Source organism: Phalacrocorax carbo, chromosome 2 (genome assembly GCF_963921805.1).
Source record: "Phalacrocorax carbo chromosome 2, bPhaCar2.1, whole genome shotgun sequence".
In the NCBI taxonomy this organism is placed as follows: domain Eukaryota; kingdom Metazoa; phylum Chordata; class Aves; order Suliformes; family Phalacrocoracidae; genus Phalacrocorax; species Phalacrocorax carbo.
The window spans coordinates 97,021,154-97,040,435 of NC_087514.1; the positions used below are offsets into that span (position 1 = coordinate 97,021,154).

General features: G+C 42.5%; 1 protein-coding gene across 2 annotated transcripts in view; it reads right to left on the bottom strand.

The window, feature by feature from the left end:
* The window catches only part of ADTRP (androgen dependent TFPI regulating protein), a 33,269-nt gene extending 15,603 nt beyond the window's left edge, over positions 1-17,666 (bottom strand). For both annotated transcript variants that reach the window (XM_064443594.1, XM_064443592.1), the window contains exons 1-3: positions 16,735-17,666; positions 9,151-9,285; positions 7,584-7,685 (exon numbers count right to left, since the gene is read on the bottom strand). In XM_064443594.1, coding sequence (XP_064299664.1) covers positions 7,584-7,685; positions 9,151-9,285; positions 16,735-16,887 — 390 coding nt within the window. In that variant the 5' untranslated portion in view covers positions 16,888-17,666. The remainder of the gene's footprint in view (positions 1-7,583; positions 7,686-9,150; positions 9,286-16,734) is intronic.
* Positions 17,667-19,282: the final 1,616 nt, after the last annotated feature.

The following is a 19,282-nucleotide window of genomic DNA, read 5'->3' on the forward strand; positions in this document are numbered from 1 at the left end:
CTTATTAAAGTATCTGCTGTGTCTTCTGTACAAATCATTGTATCTTTTAAAAAATATTTTGCCATATATTAATCCAATTGTATTTATTAATAGATTATTAGCTTGTTCCTAGTCAGAGAAAATCACTGTATATATTAACTAGACATGCTTTTGGTAGAGCCATTTAAACTTGCCATGCAAATGCCTTCTTGAGACAGATTTCTACAATTGTTCTCAGCTACTTAATGCATGTCCAGGATGAAAATTTTTTGGTTTAGCAATTTCCCTTTGCAGATATAAAGCTTCTTCCCTCCCTGCCCACCCCCTCCCTCCTCCCCCTTCCTTTTCATGTGCACATACACCCCAGGCCAAATAAACACAGGGGAACATCTTCCCTTGCACTTCTGCTATCCCAGAGTTTACTAGTGCCTTCATGTTATTTCTGCTGAACCAAGTGCCAAGTGGCATTAACAGTAAAATCATGGTGGAATTTCTACCGAATAACTGAGCATATTTACAAGAGCAGATGCGTATTTATACAGCAGACACCAGAGGAACATGTAGTTGGCTACGGGGTGCAAAGCCTGCCCTTTGCCTAGAACGTGCAGTTGGCTTTCCAAATGATTTCCCTCTCACAGCTGATAGACGTTGACTTTGGCAGCATCGTTAGTGATAGACCATATATCACAGTTAATCATATCTGCTGAAAGGCTTTAAAGACTTCTCATGTCCTCAACAAAAAAGACGTATTTTCTCATTCGCGTTATTTTTACCATAGATCTCTAGTGCATGGTCATTAAATATACTTTCAACCCTATTTAGCTGTGCTTTATATCCTTAAACTGACGTACAGCTGAAGAGTGCAGTATTTGTATGGGGCCAAATTAAAATATACAATTTTGCCTCTTGCTTTAAAGAAAACTTATTAAGCTCAGATTGACACAGATCAAAACATTGGCAAAAATTGCTGGAAACAGTGACTCATTTTTTATTTCAATTAGCAGTTTCTCAGTTTCACATATAAACAGTGAAACTGTCAAAAATAATTATCACAGAGGGAGAAAAAACCTATTTCACTCCAAGGTAAGGAAAACAGGCTAAAACAATAGCTGTGTGCACTGATCAGGCTATCAGTGGAACGAACTGAATCGGAGAGCTTTTTTCGTCTCTTGGCAGGAATCCTGTCAGTACTTATTTTTATGTTCTTTGAAATATTAACATATTTACTTGTCTAGTAACCTCTGTTTGTTGAGGAATGCTTTTGGCTTACAAATTTTGTAAGGACAGAAGTATTTTAAATGTCTTTTTAAAAAAGATTTATTTGTACAGTGGAAAGATAAAAGTCATGGGACTTTCAAAATTATCAGAGACATTTAGTTAATCACACTTATAATCTGAATTCTGATGCCAAACATGTGATTTTAACATTCTCTCTGGCTCTTTTTGGCACTTACTGTGACTTGTAACTTGGGTTTATTTCTTTGCTTTTTTCCTGACAAACTCAGGTGAATCTGAACAAGTTGTGAAATTGCAAAATTCTTTTTGTTGCTCATAAATTCTGGCATATGAATAGAGGGAGAAGAAAGTTTCTTAAACGTATGCTGAACTTTATCTGAAATGTTGGCATGTCGACTCATCTCCTGTGGAGAAGAATGAAATTATAAAATTCTCCTGCTTCTTTATTTTTTTGTTTCCTAGCCTATGTTGTATGTTTCCCAGGATACGTTTCAGGTTCATGAGTTTAAACTGAGGTGAATAGTCCTCTCTGGATATTATTTCCACTGTTTGGTAAAGCCATATGGAATTTTTACTTCCCATATTTTGAGTGATTTGTGTATTTATTCAATGTTAAATCCTTGTTTGCTGTTAAGAATATAAGTAAAAGCAAGTTTCCTGGGGCTGAGAAGACAGGGTTGGGTAGAGTTTGTGTTCAGCTGCAGTCTCCAGCCTAGGCTGAGTTTTAAGCCCATGAATAATCTCCCCAGAGCTACTGAGATCACTTGTATGGCTAACGTGTGCATCGCAGTTTGACTCGGTTTGACCCTGTTTGACTCCAGAGTGAAGGAAATGATGCCTCAGTTGACCAAAGCTGTTTGTTTCTAATTCATCTGCATCTATGTGTCTGCTTTCCATTAACATGTGAGACTTTAGCGGGGGAATTTTCAGAAACAGTTACCATTGGCCAAGCTAAACTCCACTGGGCACAGTTGGACACCAAGTGCTTTTGAAAAACTGCCCGTGTTTCTCCTCTCAGACAAATTCCCTGCAGAGCTTGTGTGCTGACAGCCACTCATGGCTGATAGTCATGCTTGTACCTTCTCCATCGGTATGTTACTGCAAAGAAAAAGTAAAAACCCACTTCGGTGGTGTCTTATGAGGCTCATGAAGCCAGTGTTCATTGGTTGACCCTTGAGGTGTTTACTCAGTTATTCAGCTCTTTATTGGGAAATGTCCTCTTGTCTACGGAAATTTCCATGGGTTGGATGCTTTCATAAACAATTACAGCCTGTGTTATCTGAGCGTAATAAAACTAAATGGCTTCCTGTCACCATAACCTCTATTTAGTTTTATACTCCTCGTAATTTTCTGAATGTCTGTATGCTCTCTCCTTTCTTGGCTTCATTTTGGAACAAATTCCCTCTTTTGATTTATTTTGCTATGATACTGACTTCATTCAAATGCCTGCTTTAAAATTTTCTATTGTAATCTGTCCTTACACATTTTTCTTCCTCTCTCAACCTCTATTTTTCAGGGTGGGAGGAGCTTAAGCATTACTTTTCTTTTTATTTCTTTAACTAGTACATTGCCATATTTAGTTAAAGAAATAATTCTCCCTTGGAGTTACTACCTGTCTTTTATATTCTCAGCCACCAGCGCACTTTCAGGGAACCACAGATTTATTTTACGGATAGAGCAGGAGGCACAAGGAGTCCTGTTACTGAGCAGGTGTGGTGACAAATTAGTCAGGAAGCTCTTGCTCAATTTAACTCCAGCAGCACTCCTCTCTGAACTGTCAGCTACTCTCTGTTTCTGCCCTTTCCAGGTCTGCTCATGCTCATCTGAAATCTAACTTTTTTTTTCTGCTTTTTCTGAGACATGTAGGTAGTTTGGGAGCGTTATTGTGAAAAATGAATGAAACATCAGACCAATTCTATGATCAAAGGTAAAAGAGCTTCAGAGATAACATTTCCTGCATGCACACATGCATTTTTGGAAATAAGGCCCTGGCTGAATATCCTGTTGCTTACTAGCAAATGTTTTGCCTCTGTGTCAATGCCAGAATTTTAATTGCATTTCTCCCTGACATTAGATATGTAGTCTAAGAAACGGATGTTGCACTGCAGCTGGAAGCTGACATGAGACTGAAGTGACACATCCTTTGCTGTGGAATAGTTGTCTCCAGCTGTTCCTTCATGGGGTGGGTGATGGAGCCTGCACCTGTGCACGCCGGGGTAACAGCAGCCAGGGAGGATTCCCTGCCATAACATTGGTCTGTGAAACACATACTTTCTCCCGGAGGAAATGGGCTTATGTCAACAAAAATGAAACTTTTAAAAAAAAGAAACAACAAACCCCATGTACTGCTGGGAAAAGCTAAGCATCTTTGCTCTTACATGTGTGGGGTGATTAATTTCATGCGCCATATCCCTCACACGCACATTCTTCTTCTCTGCCAAAAGCTGAATGTAATTGGAAGCCTATAAATGTCCATAGTTGTCAGACAGCTTAAAATTGAGATACTGTGAAATGCAAACAAATGGAAATGTTTCTCTTTTGTGTAAATATGCAAGAATTATTAAGCATTAAATACCAATTGCAAGGAGAATCGTTTAAGATGGTCAAAGGTGAACCTGAGGTGGTTCTTGTGAACACATCTGGAGCAGGAGTCCAGTTAGAGTGGCATGGACAAGCGGGTTCTGCTCCACGTACTGATTTGGCACCCCCTTGGTTGGTTAGTGTTGCAGCAGCTTCCTAAAATAGCTGTAGGAAGATATAATCCTTCATGTAGATGCCCTCACATAAAAGTAAGAGTAATTTGTATTCATATAACTTGTTTTCTTTTCCAGATGGAAGTAAATCATACTGATCCAAAATAACATTTCTGTTGATGTAGTTGTGGCCACACTAGGGAAGGTAATGGTTTAGCTAGGCAGGCAGAACCCAAGCAGCTTGCAGATACCAAGAAGCTCCAAGGTGAGAGGGGACATGGCAAGTCTTGCTGGTATTCTTACTGTCAGGTCATTGGCAGCTTGCTTCAGGGAGGGGAAAATTAATTGTATGCACCCAGGTTGTTCTTTCACTCCCTTGTATTTTCTTTTTACATTCAGATACTGCTTAGCTACATCGGGGCAAAGCGCAAAGGAGCTTGAGAGGCTCAGGCCATGTGGGGTCTGTTGTCATCTTTGCTGAAAGACTGCCAGGTAAGTAATTTTTCTTTTGTGCCTCCATTTACCACCCCTCCTTTTTTATTCTTTAGTTACTTATCTTACAAGGCCTTCAGACCATGCACAGTTCATAACTAGGTGTCAGTAAAGTGCCCAGGACACTAGAATGCTGATTTTTGTCAAGGTGAGAGGGTAACACAGCTACAGAATAAACTAGGAAAAGAGATGGCTAAACTAAACTTAGCTGCAACCTGAAAATAAAGAGAACTGTGGTTTTTACAAGAACACTTGCATTTTACAACAACTGTGCCTTACAGGCTGAAAATATAAACCTCCTTTACAAAAAGGCAGTTGTACCATTACCATTTTTGTGAACACATCTGGTCAATGTTGATGCGTATCTTTTCTTTTGTTATAGATTAAAATGTTTTTGAGTGATCTGTTCTGACCCACTGTTGCCCCTCTTTGTTTAGCGTTCAATACTGTCAGCCCCTTCGAAATGTAGTGTTCCCCTATACTGCCATTAAGTTGAATAATACATGCATGTGATTTAATCCAAGCTGTCTCCAGCAGTTAGTTGCCTTCTGGAGAGTATCCAGATGTTGCTTGAAAAGAGATGACTGGGAAAGAAATAAACAATTTCACTTGACAAATTGGCCAGCATATCTTTTGTCTAAGCCATCTTCCACTTTGAAAGTCTTGTTCAAATAAAATAAGTGTGCTTGAGACATAATTAGGGCGGAGTTTTTTTCATCCATGAAGCTCAAAGCTTTGTATAAAGATGGTAAAACATAATTATCCCAGGCAAACAGAAGTGGAAACTGAGGCGCAGCCCTTGGGTTAAACTCGTAGAAAGGCAAAGAGAGAAACCCAGGCAGTCTGGAGTATTAGGCCTCCTTCAAATATTAGCAAGATTCCTTCCTGCATTAGCCATCCTTTCTGCAAAACAGAAAATGTTTCTGCTCAGAGTGCAAAAACATGCCTAAAACGTAATGCTCTCTGTACAACTCTGGGCTATCAGGTGGGCAACGACTTTCCCAGCAGTAAATGTGAGAAAAATAAATGGCTAGTTCATTTTTGCAAGGAAGGTGCTGCAGCATCACTGCAAAGTCAAGGAGGTTGGTATTCCTGAAGTGTTTTTGCATGATTATTTTTTAGGTTCACTCTTCAGTTACATAACAACATATGCTTTCCCTGTTTACAACATTAAAATAGACTGAGTGAAAAAAAAAATACTCCCACTGCGAATGATATGGCACTGATGTCTACTGCTGATACACCAATGTCTTTTTCCACTAAAGCCAGCTAGATGCTGCCTCAGTCTGCCATGAAACGTCTGTAATCTCAGAGCCATAAAGTCTAGCAATGTGCAAGGAAATGAACCCAGGCAATCAGAACTTGGAGATTGTCCCTTAAAGTGTCAGTAGCTCCCTGGATCTTCCCAGTGTTCCCAGCAGATATTTTGGGTTGGAAGAAAGAAATACCTCAGCTAAGCCTGAAGGCACCTGTTAGAAGGTGTCCCAAAATGTGGGGATTGTCAATAGCGGGGATCGGCCTACGCTGGTGGCAGATGTTTTACACTTGGAAGGAAGATTTCCCACCCAGGAACTGTCAAGCACAAGATGTCTGCAGTGTAGTAAGAGCTTTAGAAATAAAATACTAGGTTGTGATAGAGCTTTGCTTTATGTGAAGTTTCTGTCTCGTCAAAATAATTTTGAGGAAGAATTGTTTTCCTTTTTTAACACCTGTTTTTGACATTTCCAAAATGGAAAAGCTTTTTGTTGTTGTCAGGATGACTCTATTATGAAATGTAGATGTAGGAAGGGTAAGAAAGAAGTTAATACAGGGATTGCTGCAAAGAGTTCTTGCACATGAAAGAAAAATGTACGCTCTAGCACCTCTCAACCTTCCCATGTCATAAACAAATGTGGAAATGGAAAGGGCAAATTCTCAGCTGTGTGCCGGGATTAAAACAAGCAGCAAAGCCCATCTCTTCTCAGCTCCACCCTGTGCCCTCCCCTTCCCCAGCAACTCGACTACCACAAAGATTTTAAACTCTGACGAGTCGCCCATACCAAATCCCAGACCTGGAGCCAGTGTGACGCTGAGGACACAAGGAATCTTTCTTCTTGGTGGACGATGGTTTTGAGAGAGAGTGGTGCCCATTTGCATCTGTGCAGATATTTGGACAACCACGTAAAGGCCCTGTTGGAGATGAATTGGTGGGTAGCAAGCAGGTGATAAGATTAAACGTGCACGATGGCTGCAGTTCGTCACTCGGATATCAGTAATGCGGCCATGCCTATGCGTGTTTGAATTCCAGGCACACGTATCTGCATACGCCTGTCTAAATCAAGTGGCTGCTCAAAACCTTTAGCAAGTGTCCTCAGCCAGAAACCCTGAAGCTTCCCGCACGTACCTTCGACACGCATCGGGAACTGCTGCGGTGGGTTGCAAAGCATTGTGCTTAAGAAATGAAGTCTGGAGAGAAATGAGTCTTCTATGCAATTATTTCATACTTTTTGGCTTCTCTGATTCAGTCTAGCGCTGAACCTCTCCCTTCTCTCCCCCTTCCCTGTAGCCCCACGAGGCCTCTCTGACCTTACAATCCACCCACGGTTTCCATGTTACTGTCAGCCTCCTTACACTTGACTGATGAGAAATATGTGATTATTCAACACATCATAAAAACAGCCAGAGCAAATGAAGGAGAAATCTGGAAAGTATTTATAGAAAAATCTGTAAACAATCATTGCAATTCAGCTAGTCAAAGCCGTGCACACATTAGCTTATTAGCTGTAGAGCTGTCAGATGCTCTTTGCTTCTTTTACCTTTTTTAAAAATTAAGAACTGCTTTGTTATACTCCCATCCATTTTGTATCTCATAGACTTCTTTTTGCAGAAACAATTTATTTTTTGAGCTCCAATAACCAAGATTTCTTTTTTTCCTTATGACTACACATCATTTCATTGACTTCAGAGGTTTGACAAGCACCAATTCACTGACATTCCTTGTGTGCTGAAAGGCTTCTTGAGGCGACTTCAAGCACACGCATCTGTTTGCTGCATACAACTCAACATCAGATTCAGATAAGTAGGAAGGAGGAGGTGAGAAAGAAGAAGCCGTGAAACTCTTCTGGAAAGCGACACAGTGCAACAGCAGGACACGCATTGCAAAGTCTCTCTTCTCTGCAAGAGGCAATGTTGTTTCTTACTCACCATAGCGTGATTTAACCAGAGCGGGATGACTCCGTCAAGGCTTTTGGGGTAAACCAGCTCTCGATTGTAGGTATACAGTGTCCAAAAAGATACAGAAACAAACTGGAACCAAAATACAAAATGAAAGAAATTTCAAAATGAAAGACAAACATAATTGTGATAGGATTTGGCTAGTGCTTTCAGTTCTGAGAAGGCAAAACATCTCCTACATGAAAAATGGTGATATTGCCAGATAAACTCATGTATCTCCCATGCTACAACATAAAGAATTTACTCTCTGATGTACAGTGCTCTATTCTGATACTGTGAGAAAAGCCTCCTTTATGAACTGCCAACACTGACATTTTCTGTGAAATACTAGATTAGCTTTAAACAACTTTTTTTTCTTTTTTTTTTTTTTTTCTTTGCAAATGGGATCTTTTGATGGTCCAGAAGTTCTTCTTGAGGGTTTGGCTGTGAAGCCACAGCATTTGTTCTAATCAGTAACAAAGTAAAACCAGATCTTGGTAAGACAGTTCACATAAAACTTACCCTTATCTTCACAATTCATATGCCTAGTTCCCAAACTGCAGGTGCAAGCTGCACTGAGGGTACCCATTCTTTTCCCAATATAGGAAGATTTACAGTGGGAGAACTTAACTGGAGGAAATGAACCCTGACATGGGTTACTGATACCTGGAAGCTGATTTGCACTTTTTTGGCCTGGCTTTGTATTTGAGAACACTTTGTGCTTGGGATTGGAAATCAGAGGTGTGAGATGCTGGAAGAATGAGACTACCCTGTCCTGCAGGCACGGTGGGGGTGCCTGGAGGGGATATGACAGCAGCATCGTGAATCCTGCTGTGCAGGGAAGATAATTAGCCAGTCTCTCTGTCTCCATCCCTGGCAGGACTTTTTTAGTGAGCCAGCTGGCTGAGCTGCTGTGGACCAGATTTAAGCAGAGCTTCTCAGCCCTTTGAGATTCAGAAGTGGCTGCAGGCATCACACGCACAGAGCGGTACCTACATGTATAAGTAACCCATCGGTTCCTGTTGAACCCACAGCACCAGATAAACAGAATTCCATTAAACAGCATTATCTGTGTGGGAGTAGGTGATCCGTGGTGGATCTGATGTAGGCTGTGACTATAATTATTGTCCTATGAATCAGTTTCTCTCCGGTGCTTATTTAAAGCCATGCTGGAGTCAGAGAAGCAGATGTGAGATTTCGCCGCTGCCTCTTTGGTACCCTCTCATATCCTCCTGGCCCGCGCTGCCCTTCAGAGAAATTACCTAAGTCGATAAATCCACAGCTATTTGGACTGTGAGATTAACAGAAAGGTTACACCTCATTCACCCTTTGGGGTCAATCTGTGTTTGCTCAGGGACAGCAACCCTAAAGTTTGAGCAAGAGACTTTGCATTCAACCATGACAGGCTCAGCACTGTTTCTTCTTCTAAACAGTCCAAATCCATTTTCAGTTGGTAAAGAAAGCCTACAGTTCTTATCTATTTTATACATGTGCATGTTATGCTATACGGCCCTAATCATTTATGCAAACATTATTTTTACATACAGAGGTTACTTACTGTGGACACTGGGAAAGCCAGGACACTGAAAAGAAGGTCTCTGCTGGAAGTTACGCACTTAGCACATCGCAGTTTCTTAATTAGTCTCAACACATCAGCCAGGAAGGACACCCCATAGAAGACAGCCTGCAAAACCTAAAGTAATTACACCTAATGAGGGAAAGTCATCCAGCTTTCATTAGCGCATTCCTCAATGAACTCCGTTCTTACTCTTCAGGGAGCTGTTTTGTTCGTGAGCTGCAAGCCCGCGTAAGGGAAATAGCTGTTGGCTAAATCTTTTTTACTAACTGAAACTGATTAAATAAAGTTGTTCAGGAGAGAACTTTAAAAGTATCTCATTTAATAGACTGAAGAGAGATGTGTGATGGCATTCAGATGGGAGAGGTGGAAGGACATGCTGAAAGCCACATCCTTCACCCTTCCTATGTTAGTTGTTACATTCAATAAGCAGGAGAGAACAAAATATGCTAGGAAATACTTCCTGTAAAGCAATTGCTAGATAGCTTCTCCCACCACTTAGCCAACGCAAGCATTTCTTTCCGGGGACTCACAGTGCAATTGATCTTGGTGCCAAGTAACTCAAAACGCTCTAACATGAGAATTAGGTGTAGAAGTTATCAAAACCAGAACCATTTTTGCTGAACTCAGATGGATTCAGGAAAGGATTTCAAGTGCTTAGAAGCAGAGATCCAGCCTTCACTAACTAAAACTGAATAACTGAAACTATTTTTAACTAAGGCGTTTTGGATGGGGGGTGTGTGTTTTGTTTTGCTTCCGTCTTTAAATCATTTAGAAGTGATGAGGGTTTTGGGGGGAGGGTGCTAGGAGGATTTGGTAAAGAATTAGGTAAGTGCACAGTGACAAAACAGAATTCCACAAATTGTGTTTGAAATTGACACGATATTGTGGTTTAAACCAGTGTTGCTTTTCTGATTACTTTGTTTTCTTTCCTAACACTACACAGCAGATCAAGCTGAACCAGATTTGTCAGACACACAAAGGCAAAGCTTTGCAGAAAAACACTTCTTCCACTACCTCGCATTCAGCACTGAGTCTGGTTCAGTTCTCTTAACTCCCAGGGCAACCTCTTCTTTTTAAAGCTAGGTTGTCCCAGAGTGATGCAATATGGGAAATCCAGCCTACTGCAAATGCCGGACCAGCTAGCGGTGCTTAAATGGAAAGAGGCTGTGTTACAGCTTTCACGATGAGATCTCTTTTGCCATGATCTTACTCTGAATCAGATATTTATTTAGAGCAAACTGAAGCTGTGGCTGGTTACTTCATCAGTTTCCGAAGGAGCCAAGAAGGGTGGTGCTTGGGAGGGGACAGAATTAGTGCAATGCTTTTCCATCAGAAATTCCTTTATTATCAAAATATCTGAGGGAAGGAGGGGGGCTATGAGTTCACCATGCCCGTTGTCAAACAAGGGTTTATGCAAGCTTTAGTTTGCAGAGACTGAGTCTTCCTAGGAAGCAAACTGACCATAGTTCGCAGGACCAAAGTATCCTTGCAGTTATCCACAACCATCCACATCCATTTTGCGGCTTCCCAGCAAAGGAAAAATATACATCCTCCCTTCCTTATCCTTTCCGCAGTCCAGATGGTCACCACAGTAGACTGCAGCCATGTGCCACTGGTGCAGTGTCCCCCTCCCTGCGCAGGCCCACAGCGGTGGAGGTAGGGAGGTGCTGACGCAGACTGGATCGCTGGCCCAGGGTCACCCAGGACGAGGTCTTGGAGGTCATGCACCACCCGGTTCAGCTGTAGAGCTTCATGTTTCCTCTCAAGAGCATGGCGTGAACAGCCACATTTTTGCATTAAAGAAAACCCTAAGCAGCTTCACCAGAACCCACATATGGTTTTGTTCAATTCTGAGACACCCAAACCAGCTCTTTTAAATGTGGTTTTCTCTCTCTCTCTTTCCCCATTATCACAATTAGCCTCTGTAACTGCAGGCACAGTTTCAGTCAGTAGGGATTCAGCCCTGCAAGACACAGGTCTTGTTCAGAGAAGTCCACACTGGGGTGCAGCGCACTTAGACCCAAGCACATGTTCAACCCAAACATCTGCCTCTGTCCTTGGCCCACCAGGACACCAAAACCAAGTCCTTGAAGAGCTAAGAAAAGCCTGGTAATAAACAGAAGCTGAGAGGCAGACTGCTGACAGAGTCAGCGGTAACTTTGTGTAAAAAGTATGAAAAATGAACATGAGGGTGGTGATGGTCTGGGTGACACATGGTGACTAATTGCCAATAAAGCAATTAAGGAGAGGCCTGGTTCCCAGAGGATGGGGCTATTATTATCTTGTTCATGGTCAGCCTTACATTAATCATGGGACAGGGATAGGCTGCTTCTTCCCCCCCTTCAAAATTAACTAAAACAAACATTTCTGAAAAGAAACAGTCCCCAAACGGCCACATTCCCAGCCTGGTAAATATTCTGTCATACGCAAGGGAGGACAATGTTATCTTCCGTATGGAAAATGCTTATCTGAATGTGTAACCTGACCCATTTCTCTGGCTGAACATGGAGAACAACTCCTGCAGAAGTTTGAACTCAGCCTCAGGAGCTTGTTTTTGCACTGCTCATAGGTCTACCCTTGTCTGTCACAGTGCGTTCAAAGAGGTTTCAGTCAGTTTGTGATCACCCCGTATTTCCAGGAGCAATGGGAGAATATACAAGTAATTTTTAACCAGCAAACTGAACCAGGCTAGAACCATCCCTAGTAACGCTCAGTCTGCCAGGGTGCACTGCCGGTAGACTTGAGTCAGAGCTCCAAACCCATGCTCTTCCAGGCTTGTTCCTGTAAGAAAGGTGCATCCAAATCTCACAGCCCTTTACTAATTGGAAAATGTTGGGGGGAGGGGGAGGAAAAGACATGAAAACATCAAATTATTCCAGATGTCCTGTGAATTTCCCAAACAGCACTGTTGGCGCTCACAAATCCATTGCAGCCGCTCATGGAATATAAATCCGCTGGCTGTAAATAAAGAGGATCCCCTAAAGTATTCCCACACGAACAGAAGGAAGACTGGAAGCATTCAGAAAGCTAATGATTAATCCAAAGAGGAGAATATGGATATAATTATCCCTGTTGGAGAGAGGCTGCTTTCCTCTCTAGACCCCGCAGAGCTCCATGGCGCTAGGTCCTGTAGAAATGCTTAATTTCGCCAGATCGATTTTCCAAACCAAGAGTCATAGTGACAAAGACAAACCTTAATTTTCACCTGCTGCAGTGATCAAAGAGGTGTTTCTGTTTAATCAACCTGATATGTTTTACTTTTGTATATAGGATCTAGTCATATGTGTATACTGAAATTTCCAGCTAGTACAAATAAATCAGGCTCCAAGATCTGCCCTTAAGGGGGGATAAATCCAATATTCTGAGTAGGCTATTAGACATAACAGTCAACACCTAGCATAGACACACACCCATTCACATGATAGCAACCTGGAAAATATGTCTACTAAATACCGGGTCTATTTTGAAATAAATAAAAAACAGCTTTCGGGAGAACTGAAAAGTATTTCAATTACGAGAGACAAAAGTGTAAGGCATAAAATGGGGCAGGAATGCAATTAATAGTTTTTAAAGGTGCAGTGTACTCATTATGCAATGATTTAGTAATAGATTTACAGCAGTGAGCAGATTTTTATGAGCCTGGATATTTCAGGCAATGAATGAATCAGCTTGTACTGTTTTGTGTCACAGACAAATGGATACAAAACTGGTTTTATCTGTCATTTCTGCTTGTTCAATAATCGGTCAATGAACTCCTTTGATACAAAACCCACTTATCTTATTTTTCTTCCCCTACAAAAATATTTCCTTTCTGAATCTTGATTGCTATGATCATTAACTATATAAATGAATCTGAAGTAACGTCAGAGCTGTAGCTCTCTTGGGAGAGCCGCATGACTAGCAAGGAATTGAATGAGGTGCTAAAAGAGGGTCATACCTAGAAGAAATTATTCCAGCATCCCTCCAGCAGAGCTAGGAGTCAAGCTGCATTTCCATCCCCAGAAAACGTCATGTTTCCCAGTATTTCCATTTTGGATCAGGGCAAGACAGCCACAGCACCTTTCTACAGAAGAAAATTTTTAAATGCAATTCCAAACAGCTAAGAGGAATCTTTTGAGGAAAATTTCCAAGCAATTCAGCCAGCCAGTGCCAGAGCCAGGCAATCGCAGTCTGGCAGGAGACAGGCAGAAGAGCTGTACAAGCACTCTGTGTGCCTGGCTCTAGGGAAGCCTCCAAGGCATGGCTCAGCCCTGTCCAGCACGGCGGCCCCACTGAACCAGCACAGCCCAGTGAGAAGCTTTTGCCTGCTCTTCTTCCCCAGGACTGCACCACCCAGCACCCTGAGGTGTTTCCTGGGACTGCTTCCAAAGGCACAGAAATGTAATGCATCGGGTGTGCACGTGATGGGTGTCTGTGGTTGACAGCCACCTCTTGTTCCTTGACATCCCTCAGCAGCAACAGGGAGCTGTTAAATCCAAACCATGGGATGGTCCTGTGGAGCTCACAGGGAGCTCTGTGGCCCTGTGGGCCATATTGTTTTCTCACCCTCTTCCTCTTTTATACAGAGGCTCAGGAAACGTTTCCCACCTGGAGATGCCAAGAAACACTGTCCAGATCAACGGGAGAAGGGGAGGATGAGGTCATTTCTTTCCTTGGGCCTCTTCCCCTTCTTGGCAATCCTTTGTTGAAAAAACCCACATCTCCGTAGAAAAAGGACTACCAGCCATGAAGGAGTAATTTTGCATACTCTGCCCCATTGCCGCATTTTCTGTGTGAGAGATAGGCAATATCTTCAGCCCAAACCACCTCCTTGTTGGCTGACAGCTCCATTTTAGCATCAGAATTGGATCAATAAGTGGTTAAAAGATGGGAGACAAAGGACTGGAGAAGTGGAGCAAGGGCCCCCATTCACAGAGATTTAATGAGACCTGAGCTGTTCAGCAGATCCGTAAATGAGCTGGGGAAGGGAGCAAACACTGAGGTGGTAAAGCTTTGTAAATCTTTTTTTTTCTTTCTTTTTTTTTTTTTTCCTGTCAAAGTGAAGCCTGGCTGCAAAATTACCAAAGAATCTCAGGATGCTGAATGCGTGAGAGATCAAACAGCAGGCGAAAATCAGTGTTGGTAAACGCGATGTAATGCATTTCAGGAAAAAAGCAATTTCAATTATATATTTTTCAACAGTGGGTTCTAAATTAACTATCACCACCCAGGAAAAATGCTGGACTCGCTGTGGATAGCTCTCTCAAATTGCTGGCTCCTTGCTCACCAGTAATCAAAAAGGACAAATAGAGAGTTAAGAATTGTTAAGAAGAAATAAAAAACAAACAAGAAAACACCTCTAGACCACTGTATAAATCCATGCTATGCTCATAGCTCAACCAGTGCAGCCTGCCCTACTTACCCCTTTCTGAAACTAGAAAAGCTACTGCACAGGGCGACAAGGATGCTTTAATGAAGGAAGCAGCCCTTTGTGAAAAGAGATGAAAAAGGATGGACTTCCAGCTTGCAGAAAAGAATAACCGAGGGGAAAATCTGGTAGAGGTCTCTAATGAGTGGCAAAGGAAAAAGTGAACAGGGGTAGATGATAAAATTATAACACAGAAGTAAAGAGGCATCCAATTCAGTTGTCAGGAAGCCGGTTTATGCCAACTAAATGAACTGTTCTTTCACATAAGGCATGCTTGCCTTGTGGTACTCATTGCCACATGATAGGGAAGGTATCAGAAGTATAAACAGGTATGGTTTTCCTTTAGGTAAATGAAGGGAAGGCTTTGAACAGGTATTAGCTACCTTGGTCTGGATTTATTTTCCGGCTGGGTAAGTCAGTATGCCAGTGTGAGGGTAGAGCCATGGAAAGTTCATTTTACACTTACACACGCTCTTGTCTTGTGCAGCCTTTCCCTGATCATACACTGCTGGTCACTTGGGGAATCTGGATGATAATTCCAATGAGTATTTCTGCATCCCAAAATACTGGGAGATGAGTTACTTCCTTTTCCTCTTGATATCATGCTTTAGAGCTGTGTCATATACTGGGTGACAGATCTCATTATAATGGTGCCAGGGGATGGGGCGTAGAGACGCTGTTTTACCTGAAAGTGTGGCTGATACTTTATTGGGGACAGCTTTCCCCCAAAAAACAGAGGAGCTGGACACATAGTCCTTAGCCTAGGACTTGGCTGGTAGTGTTTTAGTCTACTGACATATGTCCCAGCACGACAAAGCGAATATCCTTAAGGTTGTTGAATCCTGACCATTTGATTACTGGCATTTGAGAAAAATAATTTTTAAAACATGACAAAAAGCCTAGATATACTGATACAAAGACAACATAGCAAGAAACCATACATATGCCATCCTGACTGCAGCGATATATATGCCCTTAGCCTTCCACAGCTAGCTTGGCCACTGAGAAGGGCACTGTGGCTCCCTGAAGCCCAGGCTGTTGTGGCCACCTCATGTGCCATTCATGACTTCTTGGTTGCGAATATTTCACCAAGTCACTGAATGGTTGAGGTGGAAGGGACCCAAATTTCCCAGCTCCCTGCGGGTGTCCAAACACCCCACTTGGAACTCTGGAGCCTTTAGGCTTCCATTGAACTCCACCATGGGGTGTCTTCTTCTGAAGTGTAAAAGTAGAGACGAACATACCCCAGGCCAGACCTCCCTCTACTATTTAACTCTGATGGTCACACAGAATGGATGAAAGGCTACGGAGGTCCCTGCAGTCATCCTCCAGATTGGCAAGTGTCCCTGAAATTTGTCCCTTGCAGGAACCCTCTCCACACGGCCAGTCGTTCTACCCCACTGCCACCACTTCCATGAGCCGCTGATGAACCACTTAGACTGCGAACAAGCCTTCTTCCCCAGGGTATCTCATGTGCTTTCATTTTTATTTCTACCTTGTGAAATGTTAACATATTATGAAAACCAGAACACATTTACAGTCTACGTTTTTCTGTGTACTTTTCGGAAATGCAGCAAGCAGTTCATAGCACTGTTAAAACACATGTAATAATGTCACAAGCACCTCTCTCCGCAGGCTGGAATTTATTTCCCTTGTGCTCTCAACTGACTGTCAATCTAAGCATGTACTCTGAATGGCTAAATTAGCATCGTGCTATGCTTTGTTTTACCTTTTCTGTAATTTACAGGACATAAAAGCCTATTAAAAAATTGAAGCAAAACTCTGAGGAGCATTATAATGTGTATTGAATTAAGGGTTAGATAATATCCATGAAACTTGCATGTGTCCTGGCTGGACATAACCTACCTTTCTGTCCCGCTCCTCGCTGATAGCATGTCTCTTTTAGAAGGAAACAGCTAGCTTTGGAGTACTTTCTGAAAGCCAAGTAACTTGCCAGCCAATATTATTTCTGCATAAAACCTGTGAATACATTTCACAGGACAAGCATGGATCCCTACTTAGTTTCCTTTGGGGTATAAACCATTAAAGGAAGCAGTTTAACAGCAGCAAATATACCAGCTGCATATGTCTTGAGGCACAGATGGTAGACAAACAAATAGACATATTGGTATCACTGTACAACACAATTTTCTTACCAGATTGAGGATTGTCAAATATTTCCACTGCCGACCATAAAGGAACACTTCAGATGGCCTCTCTTCTGCTCTTACACGCGAGATTGAATAGTTGACAAAAAAATACCAGACAAAAGCAAGGCAATGGTACATAGCGAGAGTAGAGATTTCCATGCTTTAGCTAAGAGCGAGTGATAATCGGTCCAAAAGCAGCTTTTCTCTTAAGGTCCTTGGTTGCTGTGCATGGGAAGTGGCAGGGCAGGAGGGTTTACTTCGGAGCAGACTCAGGAAATGTTGCCACTTCGCTCTTGTGAAAAAGGAATATTCACAAGGCTGTGAACTTTGCTTCTGTTTGTTTCCCTTTTCATTGCACAGATAGTCTGGGTGGGGGGAGGCGAGAAGAATAGGCTTATTCCCCGGATCTAAATGCCTTGCTTAAGATTAGCAAAGATTAGTTGTGGCGTTACATAAGTTTTTGGTTTGTTTTTTTTTTTTTCTTTTTAAAGGGGGGGGGAGCTTTGCTGCCGATTTTGTGTAATGGGCTGTTATGCTTTGGGTAGCAAGTGAAAACAAGCGGCATTTCCCTTGCTTGTAGGTATGGCTACAGCCATGTCTCCAGCTCAGCTTGGGGAGCCTCTGTGACTGTTTTTTCCCTTGTGCCAAAGGAAGAAGTGGGAAACATAATGATCTGTGAAAGAAAAACCAAGTTGATTTGTTGATAGGCAATGGAGGTGGCAAGGAAGCTGAGACAATTCGTAGGCAAAGGTCCTTGGGTTGAAAATCACTGCAAGTGTAGACATTTATTTTTTTTGTGGGAAAAGGCTCTGCTGCCTTTATGCTGCTCCATGCAGCTGGGATCCGCCACAACCATGCTCGGCAGGTCGGCCAACCCCTGAGTCGCTTTGAAGCTGTGACAGGGATGGAGACGCGGGGCAAAGGCCTTGAGTGACAAAGCCCAAGCACTGAGCAGGGTGTCTCCCCTCCCTGCTTCTCTACTTGCTGCCATTCACCTTCAGGCAGCCCCTCCTCCTGGCATGATGTTATCGCTCTGTTGGGGCTGGGGTACAGAAGAGAAGAACCGATACTCATGCAATGATCCTAAAATGAAGTGGTCAAAAAAGTTCCCATGGAAATGCTCATTTTTCTCTCCCCTCCTGCCTCACCAAGCAGCCCTAATTAGCAATGGAAAATACACATGGCATTTCCTATTTGGGCCAGTGTGTCCGTAATTGCAGTGCTGTCAGCAGGAATTGTCACCTGAGAGTTTCACAGGTGCCTTGGTGGTGAATGGGTACCATGTCCCAGCCTGTGCCTGGACCTTCTCCACGCAGGCGAGGGAGATGGGGTGCTCTTCTCACCCCTGCAGCAGCTGTGCCTGTGGGCAAGGTTGAGCTTCGGCCAAGCAGACTACATTAAGGGATCTCTTGGTTGTTGGTTTTTTTTTTTTCTCTTCTAACTGGCCTACAGGCAGCATTGAGCAATCTGCTGTTTTGGTTTGTTTTTGTTTTTCTCTTGCATTTTATTTTCCCCTGATACCGGACGTAAGGTTCACATGGGATGATTTCCTATGAACTCAGACAGCAATGTGCATGCACGTTTGGAAACAGCCCTTGCACTAAGGCACTTGAATATCCTCCTGTGTTTAACTGACTTCTTCCCTAATTCACATTACCCACATCCAGATTCCCCAGGCATTCCAGCCATCACAATTCCATTGAAATATTTCTACCTTACTTAGGAAAAATAAAGATGTAGATACTTTTGTGGTTGCTTGAGGTTGGAGGAAAAAAACCCTTGCCAGAAAAAAAAAAAAAAAGAAGAAAAAAAAAAAAAAGAAAAAAGATGGGAATATGTTTTTTGGACACTGGCGACATCACCAGTCTTTTCCTAGGAAATCTAACAGAAAAGGGTTTTAAATCGCCTTTACAGACTTTCTGGGGAGGGACAGTGCTATCACGGGCTGCTTCCTCTGTTCCCTCTTGTGAGGACTCATCCCTGTGGCAAAAGGCAGGAACAGAATAGGACTACAGCATGGACGGGCCCTTTTTATTAGTGATTTACAAATCAAAGGCACCAGGCAGTCAGCACGTAAGAAGTTATCTTCACACCAGTCTTTCTGAGGTTTTGCTATAGTACAACTTTAAAAATGGGAAGGCATGTGCTTCTGCTCAGTAGGTGCCCGAATGTATGCAAACGAATGTAAATGTATGCAAAATGGCAAGGTATATTTCTTCTTTTCTGGAGGATCTTGGCCATTGTGGCTGGGAAGGTGTCAAGTACGGTGACAGTTTTCTGATGTGGACACCTGTCCCACAGACTGAGACCATCTGCTTTGTTTTCCCATGCACAAGGAACAAGATATGTATCCTTCAGCCTAGATACGGCATGAAGTTCAGATGTAGAAACATCACAAATATAGGATAGGCGCCAGATAGGATCTGAAGTCTAACACCCCACACTTCATGGAGTCTTTCTTATTTCACTGCCAGTGTGATGCAGCGAGCAAATACACTGGAAAAGTGGTGTCTTAGGCTTTCTCTCCATGGGTGTAAACACCTTCTGAAGGTTC